We start from the raw sequence: 25,706 nt of genomic DNA, 5'->3' as shown, positions 1-25,706 counted from the left end.
AGAGTTTAAATGGATTGTAAAATTCAATGAGATAAGCATAGATTTATTTGAATATTTTTAATCAAAGTAAAAGATTATACACATTGTCATTTTCTTGCATAAAATGCAAATCCCAACTTCCATGCTGCATTTTAAAATAAAAACACTAACGCTTCCAAAGGATTCAAGATTTAACTGTAATGAAGAATTACCAAAAATTACATGTAAAGCCATTCATCAACACAATTTCCAGTTTGCTTGACCCATCTTCGGATTTATGTTGCATGCAACATGAGATAGTGTTGCATCTGCACTGCTATAGGCTAATACACAATAGCACTACATCTCTTTGTTCATGTAGTCATGTAAACAAAACATTATTTTTGAATATCAATAAAACAAATACTTGCAATCATCCATGGTCCCTGACATTGCAATAATTATCTATTCATATGATAGATTCTTAAACACAGGATTTGTACAAACACCTGAAAACAAGAAACTTGTCAAAACTATTACAAAGCTTCAAAAAAACTCTACAATTCAAATTCTTCAGATGGCATTTACACTATTTCTGCTAATTATTTTCAAATTCTGGTAAATTACCAGTAGTTGTAATATTAAAATAAAGTGTGCTTTTTATACAGGTTTCATAAAAAAAATAAAGTCAATTTACTAAAAACAGCTGCAAGCTTTTTCTTTCATGCGTTTACAGAAACTAGTTGCTCCCTCAATCTTCAGTTAGTTGCTTCTGTAAGCTAAAAGAAAAGTGATAGAAAGCTGTCACAAACAGTCATTAATTTGAGTCCTTTATGCAAGTTACTTCAACATTCCAAGTCTGATAACAGCAAGAATATTGTACATGAGACTAAGTAATCACATAATTAACAATTTTGTAAAGTAACACTAACAGATCATTCTGTAACTGATTGAGCTAGCAGAAAAGTGACATGATTATAGGACTTCTGCTGGGATTACTAACTTAAGAGATACAAAAGATCCATTCAGCATGATGCTGTCCTAATTTACTCCTGCTAGAATGCAATATAGCCTTGATTACTACTCAAATGTGGCTATGAAATAATATCCTACCATACACCAATAGACCAGAATTTTTCTTTTAGAATTAAATCGAAGTATATCATCATGAATTGTATTGATCTGCAAGATCTATAATTCAATTTGTATATTGTCCACTTAGAACCAGAATGTTCTTCGTATCCAGAGTGACAAAGGAACAATCAATCTCCTCTCCCCATTCTCTTCCTACCACCCATTTACTGCAGAAGTTTGCATTTTACTTTGACGTGATTCATCATGGTTTATAAAACCTTTGCCAAGAGTGACCATCTAGGTTCATATGAACACTGACCACTTGTAAGGTTGTAAAAGCCTCAATGGAAAAGTGGAACTTTTCACTGGAATTTTAAAATGGTTCTTTCCATGTCCTCAATTTCATTGCAAGCCCCAGTGGGCCATCCCAACTGTTTGACGACATTTTTCTGGAGCTCACATTAAACTTGCAGCAGATCAGTGAACCATCAGCAAAATCAAACACAGTAATGTACAACAGCGGCTTGTAAAGCAGACCAGAAATCCTGTGGCCTTTTAGAAATTCATTAGTCAGAATGTTTACATCAGAATTCTGAATGGACTTAAATAAATGGCTTAGAAATCACCCAATATGCACTCAAATTTCAACAGAATGCACTTTGATCAGTTTCAAACAAAAACAAATATTCAAATGACTGAAATTATCACGGAAAATCTCCATGATATTACTGTCAGCTAAGTAAAATATTTAGTTTTCAAAAATACATTAACTCCATACCTTTCCAAATAGGCTTGAACATTGTCATATCCATAAAATTTTGCCAAATGAACAAGAATGCCAGTGGCACAGCGTCCATCCCGACGACGACAGAAGCTACAGTTACAGATACCTCTGCAAGGGGGACATACCCAATCCTACAGAAAGCAAAGGAAAAACAGACAAAATGTGATGAAACACACAAACAATACACTGCAAACTGTCAACAGCTTCTGGGGCTGAAAAGCCTTTGGTTGGAAGAGGTCAACATATTGTACCTTCTGGGATCTCTGTTAGTAGCCTCAGCCAGGTTGAGAGGGGAGAAAAAGTCCCTCAATTTGTATGTGTGAATTCCATTTACTAGGGAAAGGGCCAGCAGCTCTATACCCAAAACCCTGAAAAATCATATCCCCGTCATTGACTCCCTCTGACAAGGGAGAACACTGAAAACCAAGTAGGCTTCTTCTCAGAGATCCCAGCAACAAATGTAACTAAAACCTTCAGGTAGGTCCTCTTACTCAGTTGGCTGGATGACTGTTATGTGATACAGAGCAACACCAACAGCATGGGTTCAATTCCTGCGTCAGCTGAGATTACCATGACAGACTCTCCTTCCCAACCTCTCCCCTCACTGGTTAAATCACCACCAGTTGTCTCTCAAGTAACAGTGCAATGCTAAGGTGCACTAGGGCTATGGTAACTTTTACCTTACCATGACTGGTCAAGCAGCAATCAGGTACCAGCAAGAGCTTGTGATGCAGTAACTCCCCGGTTTAGAATTCCTATCTTTGTAAAGCACAGAAATTTTATCACTCCTTCAACACCAACAGAAATGCCAGCCTATTTGGTTACCAATTCAGTCTGGGCCATTCTCAGTGGGACTGTACCTGACAGGAAGCAGATTTGTAAGATCCCTGACCACTGAAGAGTTTAAAAATACCCGCCATGTTATTGTTGACTTCTGACCTGCATTCTAAAATAATTTCAGACTTATGTAGGTTTTGCTAGATTCAGCTCAGGCAGGGTCAATGTCTAATAGAACGAACACTTGGACCCTCTGACCCGATCAATTTTCTCACAGGGCAATAAAAGTACACTATAACCACTGCTTAGCAGCAATGCAATTTGTTTCACGATTCTTGAAGAGACTGCTTTTCAGCTGGTGCAAAATGAAACAGTATAGTTCATGCATTTGAAGTGGATAAAAAAAATCATAAATTCCATTGGAAAATACATCCTCCTCAACAGCATCCCCATTTTTAAAAATTACGCTAATTAAACCTGTCTAGCGTCAACTCCAATAGATTAATGAAACTGTGCAATACCTTCAAATAATTATTAACTTACAGGGTTTAGAAGGGCTGATCTCACATTTTCACCATATCGATTACGCAGACAAGGCCCACAGAATTGTCCCCTCACACCATAGCAATCTTGATTACGGCATACTGTTTTTGTATCGATTGTTTTCTGCCGGCACTGATGGCAAGTGCTGCCCTACAAGCAGAGAGGAGTGAACTTATTTCCTGTCAGCATGACACCAGTGGAGAAACGCCTCAGTGATAGACTATAATTGAGCATTAAGTGACAGAAATCAACAAGTTATTTTCCAGAGGTAGCTACCATAAATCAGTTATTGTGTCCAGAGCAAAAAGGTACAGATTATATTAATCTGCTGTATATTTTCATGCATACTCAAAGCATTACCTATATGTCAAGAAAAAATTAAAACTTTTCTGGAAACATTTACAGTCAAACCTGTAAAAATAGCCGGAGTTTATTATAGTTATAATAACTATAATTGTTAACCAGTAATTGATGAACAAGTGCTACTATTCTACATTCACAGAATTTCCAGCAATGCAGCCAAAGTTACATCAAATCTCATAACTAAATTATTGATTTATCAAACAACTAAGAAACATTTTAGTTATAAAATGGTCATGAATTGCTCTAAAATATTTATCAAAATACTGAGGATCAAGAGTATGCTAAAATATATGAATTACCAAACAACGATCATAAATTTTATCTTTAACCGTAATGGCAACATTTTCCAAATCCTCTTCGGTGATATCATCAACAGGTCTTGGCGTGCCTTTTGAAGATCTTCGCCTCCTCTTGGTCAGACTTCCATCCTGTTAAAATCCATCAATATTTCAAAATTTGCATCAAATATTCACATGAACAACTAATGTTAGAAACAAAGTTTGACAAATATTACAAGTATTGATTATACACGCATAAAAATTACACATAAAGCATGTAGTTATCATGCAGCCACCACATGGTTTTGTTGCAGCTAATCACATCAGGACAAGCTTAGACAGGAGAGAATTGTGCCATAATTAACTCTGCCGTATGGTACAATTCTACGCAACACATAATAAAAACTCATTTCAAACACTTTAGTCACCTCAACAAAACGATTTGTGAGATCAGTTCTCAAGTGGAATTTTTTCACTTGACTCATAAGTTTGGTTGGAGAAATTGCAAATTTTTCTACAGAGAAACCTTCAGGGGGACGCGCACTTCTGCTTGGATTAACACGGCGCTCAACCTTGCCTTCAGAAAATGTTCTCTTTGGAGTTCGTTTTTGTTTCTGGAAAGTACAAGATGCAGCATTTAAATATGGATTAACACAAATACAAATATTTGTACTTAACAAAGTTAAGCCTTGCTTTCTATTCTAATATACAACAAAAAGCTGTTGAAACAATCTATAACGCACCCTTTACCACTTATAACAGGGCCACTGGGTGATAGCATTTGTACATTTCAACTGAGGAGGGGGGTGCTGCTACTCAGCATCTGGTGATATGCTACAAAGTTTCACTCGTCACACAGCTACTTACATTCTGACATTTTAATTGGCCAATCCTGTTGTCACAGACATTGTTAATATTACAACAGGTCAGATGGGCGGCTCAGTGGTTAGCACTGTTGCCTCACAGTACCAGGACCCTGGGTTTGATTCCACCCTCGGATAACTTTGCACATTCTCCCACCTGTCTCGCGTGGGTTTTTTTCCAGGTGCTCCTGTTTCCTCCCAAATTCCAAAGATGTGCGGGGAAGGTGGATTGACCATGCTAAATTGTCCAGCATCTAGGGACACACAGGCTAGCCACAAGAAATGAGATGGTCAGGCGGGGTACTCTTAAGAGGATCAGTGTGGACTCAATGGGCCGAATGGCCTGTTTCCACACTATAGGGATCCTATGTACTAAATCTGTATGTGATCTTCTTACAAAAGGAAACACTTCTAATGCACTGAATTTCTTTCTTTCTAACTTGACAGTTAAATTTTACAAGGCTTATAAAATTTTGAATACTTGCGATCACTGACCAACTGTGGTCAAATTTTAACATGCAACTTTGTCAAGAAAGCAGATAATTATCTTGAAATTATACAGAAATTAAGCAGAACTTACTGGTGATGAAGTAGTACACACTTTCACTGGAAAGAGTCCAGGCATTGTTTTTAATTCTGCCATGAGTTTAGCAAGCTTAAAAAAAAAATTAACAGATTTAATTCAGTGTGACAAGAACAAAAATATTAAAAGCACACTTTTTCAGAACATGAAAGGCTGAGTGTTACCACATAAAGAGGCTAAAGTCACAAAGAACAAGAGTGTGATCAGCAGTCATTATGGTGTATTCCCCATTCATAGTTCTTCCAAGTGTAGTGAGAGCACCATTAACAACCTCTCACGTGCCAAGATTTATACAATTACATTCTTAATGCACCAGTTATTTTTAAACGACAGCTTTTTAAACAGCCAGCATACAAGATGTCCACACAGAAAAATATAAAGGTGACACGTTCAGCTCAAATTTCACTCATTGAATTCTGGTGACATACAACACTGAGAAGACGATCAACAGAATTCACTTATAAACAAAGCTAGAATGTATGTACACCTAGGCGATGGGGAGGACTGCAGACTTCATCAGGTCAAAGGGCTTTTGCCCAAAATGTCAATTCTCCTGCTCCTCGGATGTGGCCTGACCTGCTGTGCTTTTCCAGCACCACACTCCTCAACTGTATGTACAACTAGTCATGTTAAAGATTGTTGCTTCTTTTAAAGAACAGAAGGGTGAGAAATCCAAACTGCTAAAAAGCATTCAAAAAAGGAAGCATGGATTTGAAATATATTTAGAAATAGTTTAAATCCATAAAGTGAAAATAAAGATGTTTGGATTGAAGATCACGAACATTGGACAGGCTTACTAAGTCTCACTGTTAACATCCATGTGCTTTAATGCAAAATAGTATTACTATTTCACTGATTTAATACACCCACTACATCTGTTGAAGGGTTTCAAAAGCTTAGTACGTCTCATATCATCCTTTACATTAAAACATTTTTTAAAGATGAGGAGAGAGATTTAAATAAGGCATGGGCAATTTTTTTTTTACACAAAAGATGGATCGTGTGCAGAATGAACTGCCAGAGAAAATGGTGGATGTGGGCACAATTACAGCATTTAAGGATAAGTTCAGAGGAACTTCGATTATCTGAAGGACACAGGCAGGGAGCATTTTGTTCGGTTAATCGAATTCCAGATAATCAAATGCTGGATAACACAGTTTAGCCAAGCATTGGGACCTTGCTGGATAACCCAATATTTGGATAATCGAAGTTGCTCTGCATGTGAATAGGAAAGGATTGGAGGGAAATGGGCCAGAAGGCAGGTGGGAGTAATATAGTTTGGGAATATGCTCGGCATGGGTTGGTTGAACTAATGGGTCTGTTTCCGTGCTGCATGACTCTATGATACAGCTCTTTACAACCGCACACCTGCTATAAAATAGAAAACCATCAAAGCTTACAAATTAAGTTGATGCCAAGGGAATTTTGACCAATACACGAAGGGAATATTTACAATAAACATGATCACCATTGTCCAAGTAACAACTAGGGGGTGAACTTCGAGATCAGAATTTCTTTGACCTCATTCTGGGATTAACTGAAGTATTAGTCATGAGAAGACCAAGAGGGACCTGGCTGATGGAATAACTCAAGTAGAGTGACTTGAGGGACTCTGAAGGTGGATTATTGTCTGGGCCACTCCAAGACAACTAAAACAAGAAAGCATTCTCCCTGAAAAAAACTACTGATAACTGCAAAAGAGAACAATCTAAACTGACATTTTTCAACCTTTGGATCATCTTTCTAAAGTGTCATGTTGTAGACAACCGAGGAATGAAATATTGTCAGGATTTGTCAACTAACTTGGAAAACACTCAGATGCCTTTTGTGTTACTTCTTTATCTCAAATAATACTTTCTACTGCGGGTAAATAGGTAACATTCTACTTATACATGTCTGAGACAAATTAAATTTCAAAGCAAGTAAGATTCTTGCATTAACACAACAGCAAGCTGTGTGGTTTTATAATTTTCATGTCATTTCTTTAATCTTAAAAAAAGCCACACAGGTAGAGCTTTACGGCAAACAATGACAACATACTTTAAGCCATTTCAGATGTGTAATCTCAAAATAAAACAGCACATTACCCTCCCATTAATTGCAAAGACAATGAGAGTTGTCGTAGATACTTCACCATTTCTTTATTTTCTTTGATGTTCATGGCCCTCTTTAGCAATACATTAGAGTTTTTCTTTCCAGGTGCCGAGTCATCATCTGATTCAGACTCCTCAGATTCCTGGATGTCTCGCTGCTTTCTTTTCACTGGCCGTCTTGTAGGGAACTTAAATGCCACACGCAGTCCAAAATGCCCTTTCTTTGGCATTGTCTCCATCTCACTCTCTATGGACGATTCATCATCATCATATTCAGTGAAACCCTCATCTTCATCCTCCATTTCCAAACTCTCAGACTGCAAGAAACATCAATTTATTACAAAAAAAACGAACAATTAGTGTGTTCTGTCTGACCAGGTAGTTATGTGCATTTATTAGTGAACACTTAACATCTAAAGCTCAAAGATAAATTCAATAACCAATAATATATTTCCTTATGTCTTAGAAGGAAGCTGTGACAATGGGGGAAATCAAGTTTTTTTTGGAAGTGCGTTTGAAAACAGCCCCACAGAAGTCTTTACTTTGCCATTTGTAATGATTTTGTGAACAGAATGTGGTGTATAACAACCCAATTGTGAATGGACATGATATGTCAAGTTACTTTTATGGTAGTTTCTGTCTGTCATGCTAGCCAATACAGTACTTTTGAAAACAAAAATCCAGAATTAGAATCTTAAAAAAAAAGTGAATCAGAATTTCATTTCAAACAGGCACAAAGTGGTGTCCTGCAGCTGGCTTAATGGAGCCAGGTCTTTTTGTCATGAGTGAGGTCAGCAAATGGAATGGGTGAAAATCCAGCAGCACCAAGTCAAAGCGATTGTGATCACGAGGGGAATGGTAATAGGAATGTACTCAAAGTTACAAACAGGGCCATATGATTTGAACACAGCTGATATTTCCCTGTGCACAATATTCTGCACTCTGTTTTATTATCTTGATGTACTTACATGTGGTGTGATTTGCCTGGTTAGCACACAAAGCAATACTTTCCACTGTATCTCAGTACATGTGACAATAATAAATCAAATCAAATGGGTTCCAGTTTGCTCCTACCTATTTCAGAACTACTGGCCAACTAATTCACCTGAATAGATTGCAACAGATAGGTTCTGGGTGACAGATTTGGTTTCTAATTTTCAACTTGCCATATCCACATTTACACTGGAAAACAGGAGGGTAGTGGTTCAAAACTACTCCCATTTGACTTGCTAACAGGATTTATTAATTCTGCATTTGCTAAGGACATTGCATGACCAGCTACTATATTTCCCTGATACTAGTTATTTCTACCAGATCAATGCCTGCCCTTCAGAAAGGATTTAATGCAAAAATCCCAAGCATGAGTATTTTAACAATGATAATTCTGAGAGAAGTTCTAAGATGGGGTCCACAAGTACACAAAGCAACTAGATGTTATTTTAGGCTTTATTGCATTTCTTACCCTTAAATCCTCTTTGTCATCAGGTTCATGAATATGTTCAGGGAAACCTTCAAAAACATAATCAGTCGACCATCTATCCACCGTGAAAATCTCAATAAGCTCTTCTGTAATAAATTTGGACTGGAAATTCTGAGAATCAAAATACAATGAAGAACTTAGCAACAAATCCAAATTATTAAAAGTTATTTAAGCTAATCAATGTGTCGGAAGGACAGCTGCAACTGTAAACACCAACTATGAAACTTTAATAAGGCCCTCAACCTCAGTTTTCAACCAGTGCTGAAAACCAAAACAATTTGGATTAGGAGCACTTTTTGGAACACGTAAGGAGGGTCAAGAAGTCACCAACCTTGTACAGAATCTTTGATTGTTCATAGCTGTCACTGAAGCAGCAGAAGAAAACCTGCTAGCTGTGTGTAAACCACTGAAGAGCAGCTAGCCTGTAGCATTCTAAGAGTCAACCACATTGCCCATTTACTGTCTCAGATTAGGTTTCAGCCAATACAAAGTCCAAAATGAAATAACACCAAGAGTTTTAGAGCAGTACAATCCTGAGTGTACTATCTTGATTTACAGGTGCATTTCAGGCAACTGCTTTCAGTGCCTAGAACAACAGTTCCACTACTTTGAACTAGTTCTTTTTTTTAAAAAAAAGGATTCTGGTTGTTAAGTGGGAGGCAAGGAAGAAAGTTGCTGTGGGGTAACACAACCAAGTTCCAGGGAAGAGCAAAGTAATGTGGAAGCAGGCGTGGTCTTTCATCACAGTTGACTCCAAATCGCACTGTCAGGTAAACAGCTTTACTGTACTTGATTTGGGAAAGATTGATGCTGGGATCAGACACCTGAAACTACACACTTTCCCAGAATCATATCATGACCATTAATCTAATGGACAGAAGACAATGTTAATATTTGGATTTCTCGACTTCAGAAATATCCAGAGTAACACTCATATTCAAGAAAAAGGTATAGCAATTAATAAAGAGCAGTTAATCTGATATATAAAAATGAAGGAAACACTCATCAGGTCAGGTAGCAAAAATCTATGACAAGATGTAGACAAATACTTAAAAGCCATACAATAGCCAAAATTCTCCAACTACTGCAAAGTAGAAATTAAACAAAAAAAACACTGGAAATGCTCAGCTAATCAGTTACTATCTGAAGTAAGAAAGCATGTTAATGTTTTGGACTGAAAACTGACCACACTGGAGAAAAGGTTTTACACCAGATGAGAGAAGGGGAATATAAAGTGAGCCCAACTGCCAAAAGATTTCACGATGCAACAGCCAAAGTGGTAACGGATTTGGTACAGAAACAAAACGTGTCTGTAAATAAGCTCAAAATGGTTACACAGAAACCTTCTGAATGCAACATTAAGGGAAGATAGCAATACCAAGCCAACCCGAAAAATAAAAACAAAAAAAATAAAAAAGATAATGGGACAGAGGTCATCGCCTAAAGTTGTTGATATCTGTGTGGAGCCCCGAAGGCTGTAAAGTGACAAACTGAAAGATATGGGACTGCACCAGGAAGGTATGTAGGAGCAAGATGCAGTATCAAAAATGGAAGCGACCAGAAGCCACGGTCACGCCTGCCGACTGACTAACAGCTCTGCAAAGCACTCAGCCAGTTTGTGTTTGATCTTCCCAATGTAGAAGAGGCCACATGGAGAGTAGCAAATATAGAATTCTAATTTGAAAGCATCAATGATATCTAGACTTCAAGGGTAAGGTCATGAGGACAGATATACAAATTAGGCCTGCTTTCTCTAGAATTTAGATGAAGATCCAATCTGACCAAAGTCTCCAAGGTATTAATTGGGGGGTGGGGAGACAAAAAGAGGGTAAATAAACACAAACTATTTCCACTGGTAGGATATTTGAAAACTTGGAGGCATAGTCTAAAATTCAGGGCAAGAGCATTCAGGAGAGATGTTAGGAAGAACTTGTGCAGACAAAGGGTGGTAGATGCCTAGAACTCTATTTCCCAAATGGTAACAAATGCAGAATCACTTGATAATTTTAAATGTGAGATAGATAAACTTGAATTAAGCAAAGCTATTAAGGGATATAGGCCAAAGGTAGATATATGAAATTAGGCCACAGATCAAAGTGATCTCATGATGTCAGAACAGGCTCAGAGAGCTGATTGGCCCACTCCTATTGCTAGGTAAGTGAATTGCTGTTGCATTAGAATGAATATTGGGGGACCCAGATCAATGCCATACAATCAGAATTCATTTTGAATACATTTGGGTTGACCAAGGCCAATCAACATAACACTGCATAAAAAAAACCTGATAATTGAATGGAAGAGCACAAAATTCATGCTATTCTTAATCAGAGGTTCAAATTCATAGCCACTGAACCTATTGATCAGCATGTACAGATTCCCTTACTCAAAAACAAAGTACAATGCTTACTGGACTTAATAGAAACAAATTTTCAAGTGATACACATGGTATGGCTCATTTTCATTGTTCACCATGCCATATATGTACAGACAGTGATGTTCCTTTGGAACATGAAACAATACAGCACTGCACAGTACAGGCCCTTCGACCCTTAATATTGTGCAGGCCTTCTAAGATCAGACTAACCTACATACCCTTCATTGTACTAATGTCCATGTGCGTATCCAGGAGTTGCTTAAATATCCCTACTTTATCTGACTCTACCACCACAGCTGGCAGCGCATTCCACGCACCCACTACTGTGTGAAGAACCTACCTCTAACATCTCCCTTAAACCATCCTCCAATTACCTTAAAATTATGTCCCTTTGTGATAAGACATTTCCGCCATGGGAAAGTGTCTAGCTATCCACGCTATCTATGCCTCTCAACATATTGTGGTTTGGAGACGCTGGCGTTGGACTGGGGTGTACAAAGTTAAAAATCACACAACACCAGGTCATTATCCAATAGGTTTATTTGGAAGCACTAGCTTTTGGAGCACTGCTCTTTTATCAGGTGATTCAGAGATGAAGGAGCAGTGCTCCGAAAGCTAGTGCTTCCAAACAAACCTGTTGGATTATAACCCAGTGTTGTGATTTTTAACTCCCAACATCTTGTACACCTTTATCAAGTCACCTCTCTTTTGCTCTGATGAGAAAAACTCTAGCTTCCTCAAACTTTTTTCATAAGACGTGCCCTCCAGTCCAGGCAGCATCCTAGTAAATCTTCTCTGCACCCTTTCTAAAGTTTCCACATCTTTTCTGTATTGAGGCAACCAGAACTGAACACAATATTCCAAGTGTTGTCTAACCAAGTCTCTATAGAGCTGCAGCATAACTTCACGTCTCTTAAACTCAATCCCCCTGCTAATGAATGCCAACACACCATACGCCTTCTTAACAACCCCAGTGGACTAAAGGGTCTGTTTCCATGTTGTACATCTGTGTGACTCTATAACTTTGAGGGATCAATGGACATGGATTCCAAGATCCCTCTGCTCCCCCACACTGCCCAGAATCCTGCCTTAAACCTTGTATTCTGTATTTAGATTCGACCTTCCAAAGTGAATCACTTCACATTTTGCCAGGTTGAACTCTCCGTCAGCCCAGTTCTACATCCTGTCAATCTTCCACACTATCTACAACTCCACCAACCTTTGTGTCATCAGCAAACATACCAACCCACCCTTCCACTTCCCCCTCCAAGTCATTTGTAAAAATCACAAAAAGCAGAGGTGCCAGAACCGGTGCCTGCGGAACACCACTAGTCACCAAGCTCCAGGCTGAATATTTTCAATCTACCACCACCCTCTGTCTTCTATGGACCAGCCAATTCTGTATCCAGATAGCCAGGTTTCCCTGTATCCCATGCCTCCTTACTTTCTGAATAAGCCTACCATGGGGTACCTTACCAAACACCTTGCTAAAATCCACATTCACTGCTCTACCTCCATTGTGTTTTGTCACATCCTCAAAAGAATTCAACAGGATTTGTAAGGCATGACCAGCCCCTCACAAAGCCATGCTGACTACCTCTATTCAAAACTATGGTTTTCCAAATAATCATAAACTCTGTCTCTTATAATCCTCAACACTTTGCACACTACAGACCCTTTACACCCTAGGACAGGTTCTGCACAGCATAACTTGGACAAATGGTTGGGTGATTTGATAGTGCTGACAAAGTTATACGGATACAGTGTGAACTATTACATTGTATGCAAGACTGCTACAGTAATGCCATGTCCACGTGTTAATTCACATTGCTAGCCTATTCACCTATGTGCCAAGCAAGGAAACCGTACACATTGATACTACACCATTACATCATGACAATCTCGACATGCCATCAGTGTATGACCATCCTCAATGCTGACAAAGGGATGAAGACAACGTTACGGCTAACCTGGTCAGATCAATCCTCAGTTTATTGCACAAAACTATGAACTGAAGTCATGTGGTATACAAATTGCAGTGCTGCTGTGATGCCAGGAGTTCAGGCTGTTATGTCCAGAAGACTAGCCAATCATATCAAACAGCGGATCTACATGCAGGGTACCAACAATATCCAAGCAAATCTCATGTGTCCAATATTAAATATTGACCTGCCGTACCACCTTTAGGGTACAATGGACACGAACACCCAGATCTCTCTGTGTATCAATTTTCCCCAAGGCTTTAAGACATGACCTTCCCTGCACAAAACCATGTTGCCTATTACTGATAAGGCCATTTTCTTCCAAATGGGAATAGATCCTATCCCTCAGTATCTTCTTCAGCAACTTCCCTACCACTGACATCAGGCTCAGCAGTCTATAATTACCTGTATTATCCCCACCACCCTTCTTAAACAAGAGGACAACATTAGCAATTCTGCAGTCCTCCAGGACCTCCCCCATGTTCAAGGATGCTACAAAGATATCTGTAAGGCCCCAGCTACTTCCTCTCTTGCTTCCCTCATAACCAGGGATAGATTTCATCCGGACCTGGGGACGGGCCGTCTTAATGCCTTTTAGAATACCCAACACTTCCTCCCTCCTTATGCCAACTTGACCTAGAGTAATCAAACATGTATCTCTAACCACAACATCCATCATGTCTCTCTCCTCAGTGAATACCAATGCAAACTACTCATTAAGAACCTCACCCATTTTTGGACTCCACGCACACCTTTCCTCCTTTGTCCTTGAGTGGGCCAACCCTTTCTCTAGTTACCGGCTTGCTCCTTATATACGAACAAAAGGCTTTGGAATTTTCCTTAGTATGGTGCACATGCATACACTGAAAGCTATATGTAATTTTTAAAAAAAGATTTGTTCATGGGAGGTAGACATTGTCAACTGGACCAGCATTTATTACCCATCCCTAGTTGCCCTTGAGAAGATGGGAGTCAGTTGCCCTCTTGTTGTAGAAAATCCAGGATTTTGAACCAATGACACTGAAAAAATGGAAATATATTTCCAAGTCAGCATGGAGGGAAACTTACAGCCAGTGCAGTTCCTATGTGTCTACTGTCCTTGCCATTCATGACAAAAGTGGCTATGGGTTTGGAAGGTGCTACCTAAGCATCTTTGCTAAATTTCTGCAATGCAGCTTGCAGATAGTACACACTGCATCTACTGAGCATTGGTGGCGGAGGGAGTGAATGTTTGCAAACACACAAAGCCATGTCCTAAACACAGTACCTGTTCCAACTCAAAAAACAAGTAACAGTCATTCCCCAATTCATTTCTCAGGGCAATGTCAATTGCCAAAGTTTGATCAAGGCAGTCAGTCATCATTAAAGGAGGAGGTTATTAAACTTGAGAGGGTGCATAAAAGGATGTTGCCAGGATGCTGGGTTTGATTTATAGGGAGTGGCTTTTAGTGGGGGTATGGATGGGGTGAATAACCAAGATCTTTTTCCCCAGGGTGGGGGGGGGGGTGGTGTAAATCTAGAGGTCATAGGTTAAACGTGAGAGGGGAAAGATAGAAAAGGGACCTGAGGGGCAACTTTTTCATGCAGAGAATGGTGCATGTATGGAATGCCAAAGGAAGTGATAGAGGCTGGTATAATTACAACATTTAAAAGGCATTTGAATGATTGGGTGAGGTTTGGGGGGATATGGTCTAAATGCTGGCAAATGGGAATAGATCAATTTAGGATAGCTGGTCAGTATGGACGGGTTGGACTGAAGGGTCTGTTTCTGTGCATACATCTCTATGACTAGTTGGAAATGATTGGGCAGTTAAAAGGAAACACTAACTTTGAGCTCCTGTACATTTTCTGAAGGCATTGTTTTCAAGTGCACAAATGAATGTCACAACCTAGGTTAAAAACATCGGTTAACCAACAGTGAACAGGCACAGAGGGGAAAAAAAGACATTGCTTAGACAAAACTGGTGTAGCCCAGACAAAGTGCTGTGTCAACTTCTGTTGTATACAGAAATGATTTGGGCTTGGGTACAGAAAGGAATCAAAGTTTCCTACAAGGGTTAATGGATAATTTTAGGTGTCCCATCACAGAAATGCACAATAAAGCTATATAGGACAAATGCAATACCCGGAAGAGGTACGATAGAGGGAAAATTCTTTAACCTCTGTCACATTGAAAAATGATCTAATGTAATTTCCTAAAATTATAAAAATATAATTCAATAGAGAAAAATAATTTCTAATTGATCTAATGATAGACAAGCAAAAATTATGTATAGATTACCATTAAAATTGAGATTATGAAAATTTTCCAGAAAGAATTGTTGCATTGTTTTTTTCCTTTGAATGGTTGTGCCAAACAGTTAAGAGAAAAATTTGACATATTTGAAGAGGAGGAAAGTTTAAAGGCTAAGATGGAAGAACAGAAATGAAACCAGTGTTGGATTGCCCATTGTGGATAGGTGACCTGTATCAAAAACTTGCACAGTTCTCATTTTTATCTAAAGGAACTGTTTGAAAAGTAAACAGAGTGGCATTGGACCACATAAAAAACAAAAACTGCTGCAAGCGCATAGCAAGTTTTATCAACAAATAACCATCGAAAGCACAGATGCAGTAATGTGCTAGGTATACAGGGGCCCTCCCAAGTTATGAATGACCAACTTAAAAACACAATTCCATTCAGGTTGTAACTTTAAAGATTTAACAATACAAAAGTTACCTATACTTACAAATATTTATTTTATATTTGTCCTGTGTTGTGTTCCGACTTGCATACAGACTCAAGAACAGAACCCATTTACAACAGAGACCCCTGCCAACAGTCCCTCGGTGAAGAAAAATTAAAGGATTTGTTGAACTCCAAGTCCAAACAAATTTTATGAAAAATCAGTATGCTTAGCTTTTTTAAGGAATGGATACAGTCAAATTTTTTCCATGAATCCAAATATAAGAATGAGTCCAAAATATACATGTCAAGACCCACCACACTAGGACGGCGTGCCACGCTTTCCCTCACCCTTAAGTAGAACAGATCATATGGAAATGATGATTAGGAATCAAAATCATTCTTGAAAAACAGATGAGTAAAATTTATTCAGGTTCTAACGAAATGTTCTGGGAACTTGTCCGAAACCGGTTTTTCTTGTTGCTATGATTTACAAGTTCAAATTGGCTCAATTTCTTACACGGAAACAATCATCTGGTTGAATGATCTCATCTACTGGCTCCTGGGAAGCAAAACTGTCAAGGTGCTTACTTGAGGATGTTAACATTCAATACTTCTAAAATTCCCAATGCAAAAAACCATTCAACAGATTAGCTAAACGTTAAACAAGTGAACGAAAATATCAGGTATTCATGCCAATATACTATTCATAAAATTACTACATCCACACAATTTTTCTCATTATGTTATAGAACCAAAAACTGCAGATGCTGGAAATCTGAAACAAAAGTAAATTGCTGAAGAAACTCAGCAGCTCTGGCACCTGTGGGGAGAAAGCACAGTCAATTTTTCAGATCCAGTGACCCCTCTTCAGAACAGAGTGATGGAAGGGCCACTGCATCCCAAATGTTGACTCTGCTCTCTCTCTCTCTCTCTACAGATGCTGCCAAACTGGCTAAATTCCTCCAGCAATTTCTGTTTTGTTTCTCACATTTATGTTCTTGATTTGCATTTAAACAATTAAAAACACTTTACCTGAAGACATCAGGGATGAACTTGAAGTACACTTATTTCACTTACCAATCACATTTTCAAGTAAGATGGAGTAAAGTGCAAGCCAGCTCACTCATTCGAGTGAGTGTTTGGAAATTTATGGGCAGAACACGTGCAGCAAACTTTCCAGCAAAACCATTTAAATTAAATTGAAAAATTATTTTTGTTAACTTACATTAATATGCTGGTTTAGGCTGTCATCTGCATGATCATGTGGTGTGTTACATTCAAAATCTTGAAAGCCCAAAAACTCATCATCACTTGGTGCATCAAAGATGTCGGCTATTAATTTTGGTATCTGTGAATACAGAAGGAAACACAATCAAACAGAACTGCCTTAAAGTGGCATACTTAAAGAAATGTATCTAGATGACAGCTTTATCCTCTTCACAAGCAAGTTTTGAGTGTTTATTCAACTAAATCCAAGGAGTTTGCACTGGAATCATTAGTTTACCAAAGAATGCCTAGGCAGGAACAGAAAAACGATGTTAAAGTGCAGTTGCAGATTCTGAGAAAGCTTGGTGATGCATTCTCGTGAAGATTAATATGTTTGAATATTCTACCAAAAACCACTAAACTAACTTACAAAGGATAAAGAGGTTTGAGCATCTCAGCATTAAGATGTAAACCTCAGAAACGGAAAAAAAAAACTGTAGGGGAAAAATATATACACACATTTCACCTCTGAAATTTCTCAACTGGGCCTCCTTCAAAACCACACAACACAGAGGAACCTCGATTATCTAGCATTCGATTATCCAAATATCGGATTATCCAGCAAGATTGCAAAGTCCCGATGCTCGGCTGAACTGTTATCCAGCATTCAGTTATCTGGAATTTGATTAACCAAATGAAATACTGCCTGGCCGTGTCCTTTGGACAATCGAGCTTCCCCTGTATTTTAAAAATAGCCTACATTTACACGTCATCTTTCATGACATCAGGACATTCCAAATCACTTCACAGCAGTGATTATAAAAGCTGCACTATTAGGAAATGTGGCAAACCAGGGAGGCAAAAGTATGCAAGGCCCACAGACAACAATAAACTAGGAAGTGGATATGTCACTAAGCTCTGCATAAGCCAGCATGTCGTTAACACTGATTACAGTAAAATTAACCATTTCAATATAAAAACATCGGATGTTTAACTATTGAGTGCTCAGAATTCTAAACCAGAACGCGTTCAAGCTAAACTTTTGCATTATCATCTTAATTTCAACACTTCTACGCTAAATACTAAGAGTACAAGACATGGATGGCATGCTGTTTTGCATCATTTTTATAAGGTACTTGTCAATCCCAAGAACAATTTTCATTTCATTGGTTAAATAAGGAGACTCTCGGAACAGATTTGTCACGGGGCAGGAAGCTAATTGGTCCATTACGTCTGCACTGACTCCAAATGAGCATTATTATTTAGTGTCAGCCTACTGCCCTTTCCCCTGCTTATTTTGATTCAAACAATCTAATGCCTTCCTAAATACCTCAACGGAACCAATACTCAACTGCATTCTATGTAGTTCAGACTCTAACTATTCTCACACTGAAAACGTTTATTGCTCGCATTGAATTTGCTTCAAAGTTTGTGAGAGGATTTGTAGCTCGGGTGCTCATTGAATTTGCTTATTTTGCAAATTACTTCATCTATGTGCCCGGTCATTCCTCGACCCCTCTATAAGGAAGAACTGTTTCACGCTGTCTGTTCTACCAACACACCATGTAATTTGAAAACTGATCAAATCTCCCCTTATCCTTCTCCTCGCCAAAGAAAAGAGTCCCAACTTCTAAAATCTAACTTCATAACTGAAGTTTCTCATTCCTGGAACTATATTTCTAAGGTACTTCTGCACTCTAACATATTTACATTACCTGTTGTGTGTTGGCCAGAACTGAACAATTCCCCAACAGAAGTCTAACTAGCATTCTATAAATATTCAGGATAGCCTCCTTGTCCTTTATGCTCCTATTAATAAAGCCTTGAACATATAACTGTCCTCTCCACCTGTGCTGCCAACTTCAATTATTTACAGAAGAATCCATCCAAACCCACTTGCTTCTACAATCTCTTTAGAGTAGCTCAACAGCTACCATTCCTCTACCATCTCACTTTCATCTCTAACTGTTGTTCTCATTCACAGATTATAATATGGGTCCACATCCTCTGGCCTCCAAAAATCAGGAATTCAGAGATCAAGCATCAGGTGTAAAACCCAAGATGCACATCAGAAGTCACAACATTCCGCACTCCATAGACATTATTCCAACCATTTGAGCTTCCACTGGGTAAATCTCAAAACTCCCAGAACCTGAAGGAAGTGTCTTCAATTCCAAGCTAAAATTAGACAACAGAGACAGTTCCACAGGACCCTGCTGGTTATCACAAAAACTTTGTTGAGAAAAATCCTGTCAAACCCCTGGGAAACTACAAATTAGCCATGCTAAATTGCCCGTAGTGTCCAAGGATGTGTAAGCTTAATGGGGAAATACAGGGATACAGGACCAGAGTCATCTACACAGTACTTACTTTTTCCCAATGCACGCAAGAGAAAGGTGTTTTAGGTGTTTTATGATTGTATGATTCTAATGAAAAATCCAGATCATTGCTGGATAAAAGATCTGAAATTTTCAATCAATGAAACTTTGCACAAATTTAATCAAAGACATGAAATTCCAATAGCTGTACCTTTACAAGTCTGTGGATTCGAATTATTCTCAAAGCAAATGTAATTTTTGTTGTACTGCACATATAGAGTCATAGAGATGTACAGCACAGAAACAGACCCCTCGGTCCGACTCGTCCATGCCGACCAGCTATCCGAACCCAATCTAGTCCCACCTGCCAACACCTGGTCTACATCCCTCCAAACCCTTCCTATTCACATACCCATCCAAATGTCTTTTAAATGTTGCAGTTGTACTAGCCCCCACCACTTCCTCTGGCAGCTCATTCCATACACATACCACCCTCTGCGTGAAAACGTTACCCCTGAGATCTCTTTCATATCTTTCCCCTCTAACCCTAAAGCTATGTCCTCTAGTTCTGGACTCCCCCACCCCAGGGAAAATAATTTGTCCAATTATTCTATCCATGCCCCTCATGATTTTATAAACCTCTGTAAGGTCACCTCTCCGCCTCTGACATGTGCTGCAACATACTCTGCTCCCACATCGTCAATTCCAGCCACCGTTTTAAAATAAATCGCAGTGATCCAATTCGGCAAAAGCCAAGTTTATGACCTCATATCCAAGTCTTTTTGCTTGCATTTGTAACATTGTCCTATCCATCCCTGCTTCAGCACATCTTCATTTTTGTTACTAGCAGATACAATTCCTGACTTCCCTCCCAGCTTTCATAAACTTAACCTCATCCAAGTATCAGTATGTGGATGTGCCTACTAGAGAAGATGCAAAACTTAACCTTCTCTTGGGCAGGTGACTGAGGTGTCAGTGGGGGAGCACTTTGGGGCCAGCGAACATAATTCTATTAGATTTAAAATAATGGTGGAAAAGGATAGACCAGATTTAAAAATTTAAGTTCTAAATTGGAGAAAGGCCAACTTTGAAGGTATTAGGCAAGAACTTTCGAAAGCTGATTGGGGGCAGGTGTTCGCAGGTAAAGGGACGGCTAGAAAATGGGAAGCCTTCAGAAAGGAGATAACAAGAATCCAGAGGAAGTAGATTTCTGTCAGGGTGAAAGGAAAGGCTGGATGACTAAAGAAATAGAGCGTTTGGTTAGGAAAAAAAAAGGAAGCATATGTCAGGTATAGACAGGATAGATTGAATGAATCCTTAGAAGAGTATAAAGGCAGTAGGAGTATACTTAAGAGGGAAGTCAGGAGGGCAAAAGAGGACATGAGATAACTTTGGCAAATAAAATTAGGGAGAATCCAAAGAGTTTTTACAAATACATTAAGGACAAAAGGGTAACTAGGGAGAGAATAGGGGCCCTCAAAAATTAGTAAGGTGGCCTTTGTGTGGAGCTGTAGGAGATGGGGGAAAACACTAAACGAGTATTTTGCATCAGTATTTACTGTGGAAAAGGATATGGAAGATATAGACTGTAGAGAAATAGATGCTGACACCTTGCAAAATATCCAGATTACAGAGGAGGAAGGGCTGGATGTCTTGAAACGCATAAAGGTGGATAGATCTCCAGGACCTGACCAGGTGTACCTTAGAACTCTGTGGGAAGCTAGATTGCTGGGCCTCTTACTGAGATATTTGTATCATCGATAGTCACAGGTAACGTGCCGGACGACTGGAGGTTGGCTAACGTGGTGCTACTGTTTAAGAAAGGTGGTAAGGACAAGCCAGGGAACTATAGACTGGTGAGCCTGACCTCGGTGGTAGGCAAGTTGTTGGAGGAAATCCTGAGGGACAGGATGTAAATGCATTTGGAAAGGCAAGGATGATTAGGGATAGTCAACATGGCTTTGTGCACGGGAAATCATGTCTCACAAAATTGTTGAATTTTTGAAGAATTAACAAAGAGCGTTGATGAGAGCAGAGTAGTAGATGTGATGTGTATGGACTTCAGTAAGGCGTTCAACAAGGTTCCCCATGGGACACTAGTTAGCAAGGTTAGATCTCAGAATACAGGGAGAACTAGCCATTTGGATACAGAACTAGCTCGCAAAGGCAGAAGACAGATGGTGGTGGTGGCAGAGGGTTGTTTTTCAGACTAGAGGCCTGTGACCAGTGGAGTACAAGGATCTGTGCTGGGCCCTCTACTTTTTGTCATTTACATAAAGGATTTGGATGCGAACGTAAGAGGTACAGTTAGTAAATTTGCAGATGACACCAAAATTGGAGGTGTAGTGGACAGCGAAGAAGGTTACCTCAAAGTACAACAGGATCTTGACCAGATGGGTCAATAGACTGAGAAGTGGCAAATGGAGTTTAATTCAGATAAATGCAAGATGCTGCATTTTGGGAAAGCAAATCTTAGCAGGACTTATACATGTAATGATAAAGGTCCTAGGAAGTGTTTTGCTAAACAGAAACCTTGGAGTGCAGATTCATAGCTCCTTGAAAGTGGAGTTGCAGGTAGATAGGATAGTGAAGGCGGCGTTTGGTATGCTTTCCTTTATTGGTCAGAGTATTGAGTACAGGAGTTGGGAGGTCATGTTACGGCTGTACAGAACATTGGGATTAGGCCACTGTTGGAATATTGCATGCAATTCTCGTCTCCTTCCTATCAGAAAGACGTTGTGAAACTTGAAATGCTTCAGAAAAGATTTACAAGGATGTTGCCAGGGTTGGAGGATTTGAACCATAGGGAAGGGCTGATCAGGCTGGGGCTGTTTTCCCTGGAGCGTCAGAGGCGGAGGGGTGACCTTATAGAGGTTTACAAAATTATGAGGGGCAAAAATTTTCACACTCAGTCTCTATCCCCAGAAGTCCTATAAACAAACTGCATTGGCATAGCACCTTTAACATTGCAAATTACTCCAGTGAACCACAGATATATTACCAAATGCTGTTTCACAACAAGCTCCACAGACTATTTTCTCCTAGTATTTTCTGTGAGGTAGTCAAGGATCATCTATCAAGAGATATTTCTGATGGAAAGTCGTGGACTTGAAACGTTAACTCTAGTTTTCTCACCCAAGCTGCTGGCTAACATGTTGAGCATTTTCAAAATTTTGGTTTTAAAACAAACTTCCAACACAGATAAAGTTAAAAATCACACAACACCAGGTTATAGTCCAACAGGTTTAATTGGAAGCACACTAGCTTTCGGAGCGATGCTCCTTCATCAGGAGATAGTCACTCCGAAAGCTAGTGTGCTTCCAATTAAACCTGTTGGACTATAACCTGGTGTTGCGTGATTTTTAACTTTGTACAATCCAGTCCAACACCGGCATCTCCAAATCATGAACACAGAAATACGCTGCTTTCATAAAGACAGGATTAGGAAGAGGTAACCAAAATACTCATTCACAGGCTCATTTTATAAAGTGTCTCTCAAAAAGTGCAATACAGACGGAATGAAAAGGTTTCCACAGCCTAAGGACCAGCTAATGACAGAATCAGGAGTGTAGGGCAAGGGAAGCAATTAAGGATGCGATCAGAGGGATTTGAAAATGAGATTTTAAATAAAGGGGCTGTCAAATAGGAAGTCTGGGGATCAGAAAACACAGTGTTGAAATCATTAAGTAATCTTCAGTGAATTCTGCATTTCTCCACTCCAGCCTGTTACTCGTATTTCAGACCTTTAACTTACCATTGGCAGCCACACTGAGCACCTACCAGGCCCTTATTTCCAACCTTGGGCTCTTCAGAAATATGCAAGTATTTGTGAAGATCCCAGTATCAACTTATGTCAAGCATGCAGAGTTTTACTGGTTACAGCAAGTAAGAATGATTAGTTTGTTGTGACTTGGCAGGTTCTGGTGAACTTATTTAATCGTTCCAATTTAACATAATACGGAAAAATTCTCTCAACCATTTACACAAAGTGTATAACATGCAGTCAGAACATTAACATAGCCTACTGCCTCATTACTTTTGTGCAATTGTTGGCAAGAGTAATTACACTGAAAAGTTATTTATGCAGAATTTACTGTTTTTTTCTTATTTGCTTACATAATTAAGATGGCCATCTCTGTTCCTAAAATCTTCCTCTGGAAAACCCAGAAATTCTTCATCATCACTCTGAGTATTAAAGATATCTGTAATCAATTTTGACATCTGCAAAAGAGGAAAGTCAGGAAATGAACTGTCTCCTAAAACTTTGAACTCAAAATAATTTGATAATTCGTGCAAGTTTCTGCTACGTGTAACATGTTTGTGGGCAGCATTGTGGTTAGCACTGCTGCCTCACAGCGCCAGAGACCCGGGTTCAATTCCCGCCTCAGGAGACTGTGTGGAGTTTGCACATTCTCCCTGTGTTTGCGTGGATTTCCTCCCACAGAATGTGCAGATTAGGCGAGTTGGCCATGCTAAATTGCCCCGTAATGTTAGGTGAAGGGGTAAATGTAGGGGAATGGGTCTGGGTGAGTTGCGCTTCGGACTTGTTGTTTCCACACTAAGTAATCTAATGTTACACTAAAAGTGATTAAACTAGCAGTTTCAAAATAAACACGAAAAATGCAAATTATGTGAAGAATATAAAAAGTGTTAAAACAGAAGATAAAATCAATTACCACCATCCTGTTACACACGGTTTGTTGTCAAAACTTGTGATTTTACAAGCACAACATAAACATGGAAACTAAAACAGAAATTGCTGGAAAAGCTCAGCGGGTCTAGCTGCAGCCGTGCAGAGAAACCAAAGTTAACGTTTCGGTGTTTATAAACAAGGAAACAGACTGCGCAAGACCAAAACAAACCCCAATTCCCTGAGATTGACAAAGTGAATCAATAATAAAAAAAACAAACACATTTCTCCAAGTGGAAAGAAGCAGTCATCTTTCTGCATTGTTGGAAAGGCATTTCAAAGCAAACTTGATCATATTTAAAATATGATGACCACTTTTTAAAAGGCTGTCTAAGCACTTTCCGCGCGTATGTTTAATCCGGTGAACAACTGTTTAAAATTGAGCGTTTAAAACCAGAGCTTTCTTCAGCTCAACAGGGGAAACGTGCACATTTCCCGCCAAACCCCCCCCCCTCAGTCCCAGATTGTTTACACAATACAACTGCAAAATAAAAAAAAAGTTTGGAGCAGTAGTGAGGGTAACAATTGCAGTAGCCCACTATCTGGATGTGGTCAGGGAAGCTATGATACAGCAGCTGCTGCTGCTACACTCACCTTTCTCCTGGTTGGGACCGCTGCTCAATCGCAGCTACCTGAGGAATCCCGGATAGAACGCGGAGCCTGCATGGAACCCCGCGGGACAATGGGAATGTTCCAATCGTGGGGAAGAGGGGGTGCACAGACACACAGTTCCCAGAAATAAAGCCGCTCCTGTCGCCATTCATTGAACAATGGAAATTTTCGAGCTGTGCTTCTACTAATAATTCATTTCACCCCGACTGAGTTCACATTTTTAATTCCAATTTGCCTAGTCCGGTCGTCGGCTAATTGTCCTCCCCTCTACCGCACCAATGGTGTGGCCCAGATACAGGAAAGCGCGCTTGGTTTTTGGCGCGCTAAGTCGGAATCCCGCTCAAGTGGGTCAGCACAGAGGGAGAGGACGAGGATAGAGAGAGGAAAAGGGGAGAGGGAGGGGAGTGGAGAAAGGAAAGGAGGGGAGGGCAGAGCAGAGCGAAAGTGAGTTAGTCGAGGAGGAGCAGAAGTAGAGGGTTGGTGAGCCACCCTTTTTGATTGGTAGTTAGGTGTAGTGGAAAGTTTTGTTTTTCAATATTACCACCTGGCTCGGTCTAATCCTCGTTACTCAGCTAAAGGCTGTAAATTTAATGAAAAGAAGTACTCCTGTACACTCTCAGCACCGTGCATTCAGGTCTAACCACTCGCTGTTTGAGAAAGTTTTTTCACCTTTAATGTCTCCATTGTATTTGCCAATTAGCTTGAATCCGCCCGGTTTCTTTTGATTGTTTCACTAATGGCGCAAAGTTTTTCCTCCCCCCCTATCGAATCTGTCCAGAATCCATCATGATTTTGCATATCTCTAACAGATCCAGAGTGACCAATTTTTCTGGACTTTTCAGGATTTTTCCCGGACTGAAATCACAAACATCTCTGGAGAGAGGTCTAGGAAAAAAGCTCTAGTTTCGCAGCTAACCTTGGGAGACTTCGTTACCTGAATTAGACACAGTACCTGACAGTGATCAGTGATTTCAGAGCCTGATCAGCTGAGTGTTTAATTTTAAGACGTATGATTTTTTTTTGTGAACCTATAATAGTGAGAGTTTGTTTTTTATGTTTT

At 39.4% G+C, this 25,706-nt stretch overlaps 1 protein-coding gene across 1 annotated transcript; it reads right to left on the bottom strand.

Annotated features, from left to right (window-relative positions):
- Positions 1–42: 42 nt before the first annotated feature.
- cdca7b (cell division cycle associated 7b) lies at positions 43–24,786 on the bottom strand. Its single transcript, XM_060825414.1, has 11 exons — positions 24,629–24,786; positions 23,461–23,565; positions 17,046–17,168; positions 8,779–8,907; positions 7,358–7,633; positions 5,221–5,295; positions 4,206–4,391; positions 3,799–3,927; positions 3,137–3,286; positions 1,811–1,947; positions 43–737 (listed from the first exon to the last, which is right to left on the bottom strand). Exons 2-11 carry the CDS (start codon positions 23,563–23,565, stop codon positions 710–712), a joined length of 1,338 nt encoding a protein of 445 aa, XP_060681397.1. The 5' UTR covers positions 24,629–24,786; the 3' UTR covers positions 43–709.
- Positions 24,787–25,706: the final 920 nt, after the last annotated feature.

Source organism: Hemiscyllium ocellatum, chromosome 5 (genome assembly GCF_020745735.1).
Source record: "Hemiscyllium ocellatum isolate sHemOce1 chromosome 5, sHemOce1.pat.X.cur, whole genome shotgun sequence".
Classification (NCBI taxonomy): domain Eukaryota; kingdom Metazoa; phylum Chordata; class Chondrichthyes; order Orectolobiformes; family Hemiscylliidae; genus Hemiscyllium; species Hemiscyllium ocellatum.
Note: the sequence above shows the minus strand (reverse complement) of the source record. Positions and strands in the feature narration are given on the sequence as shown.

Excerpts from the sequence above, each read along its gene's own strand:
- cdca7b (XM_060825414.1), bottom strand. The coding sequence starts at position 23,565 with ATGTCAAAATTGATTACAGATATCTTTAATACTCAGAGTGATGATGAA. Across the intron at positions 5,296-7,357 it reads TCAAAGAAAATAAAGAAATG|CTTGCTAAACTCATGGCAGA; the intron begins GTGAAGTATCTA and ends TTTTTTTTTAAG. Across the intron at positions 4,392-5,220 it reads TGTGTACTACTTCATCACCA|AAACAAAAACGAACTCCAAA; the intron begins GTAAGTTCTGCT and ends TGTACTTTCCAG.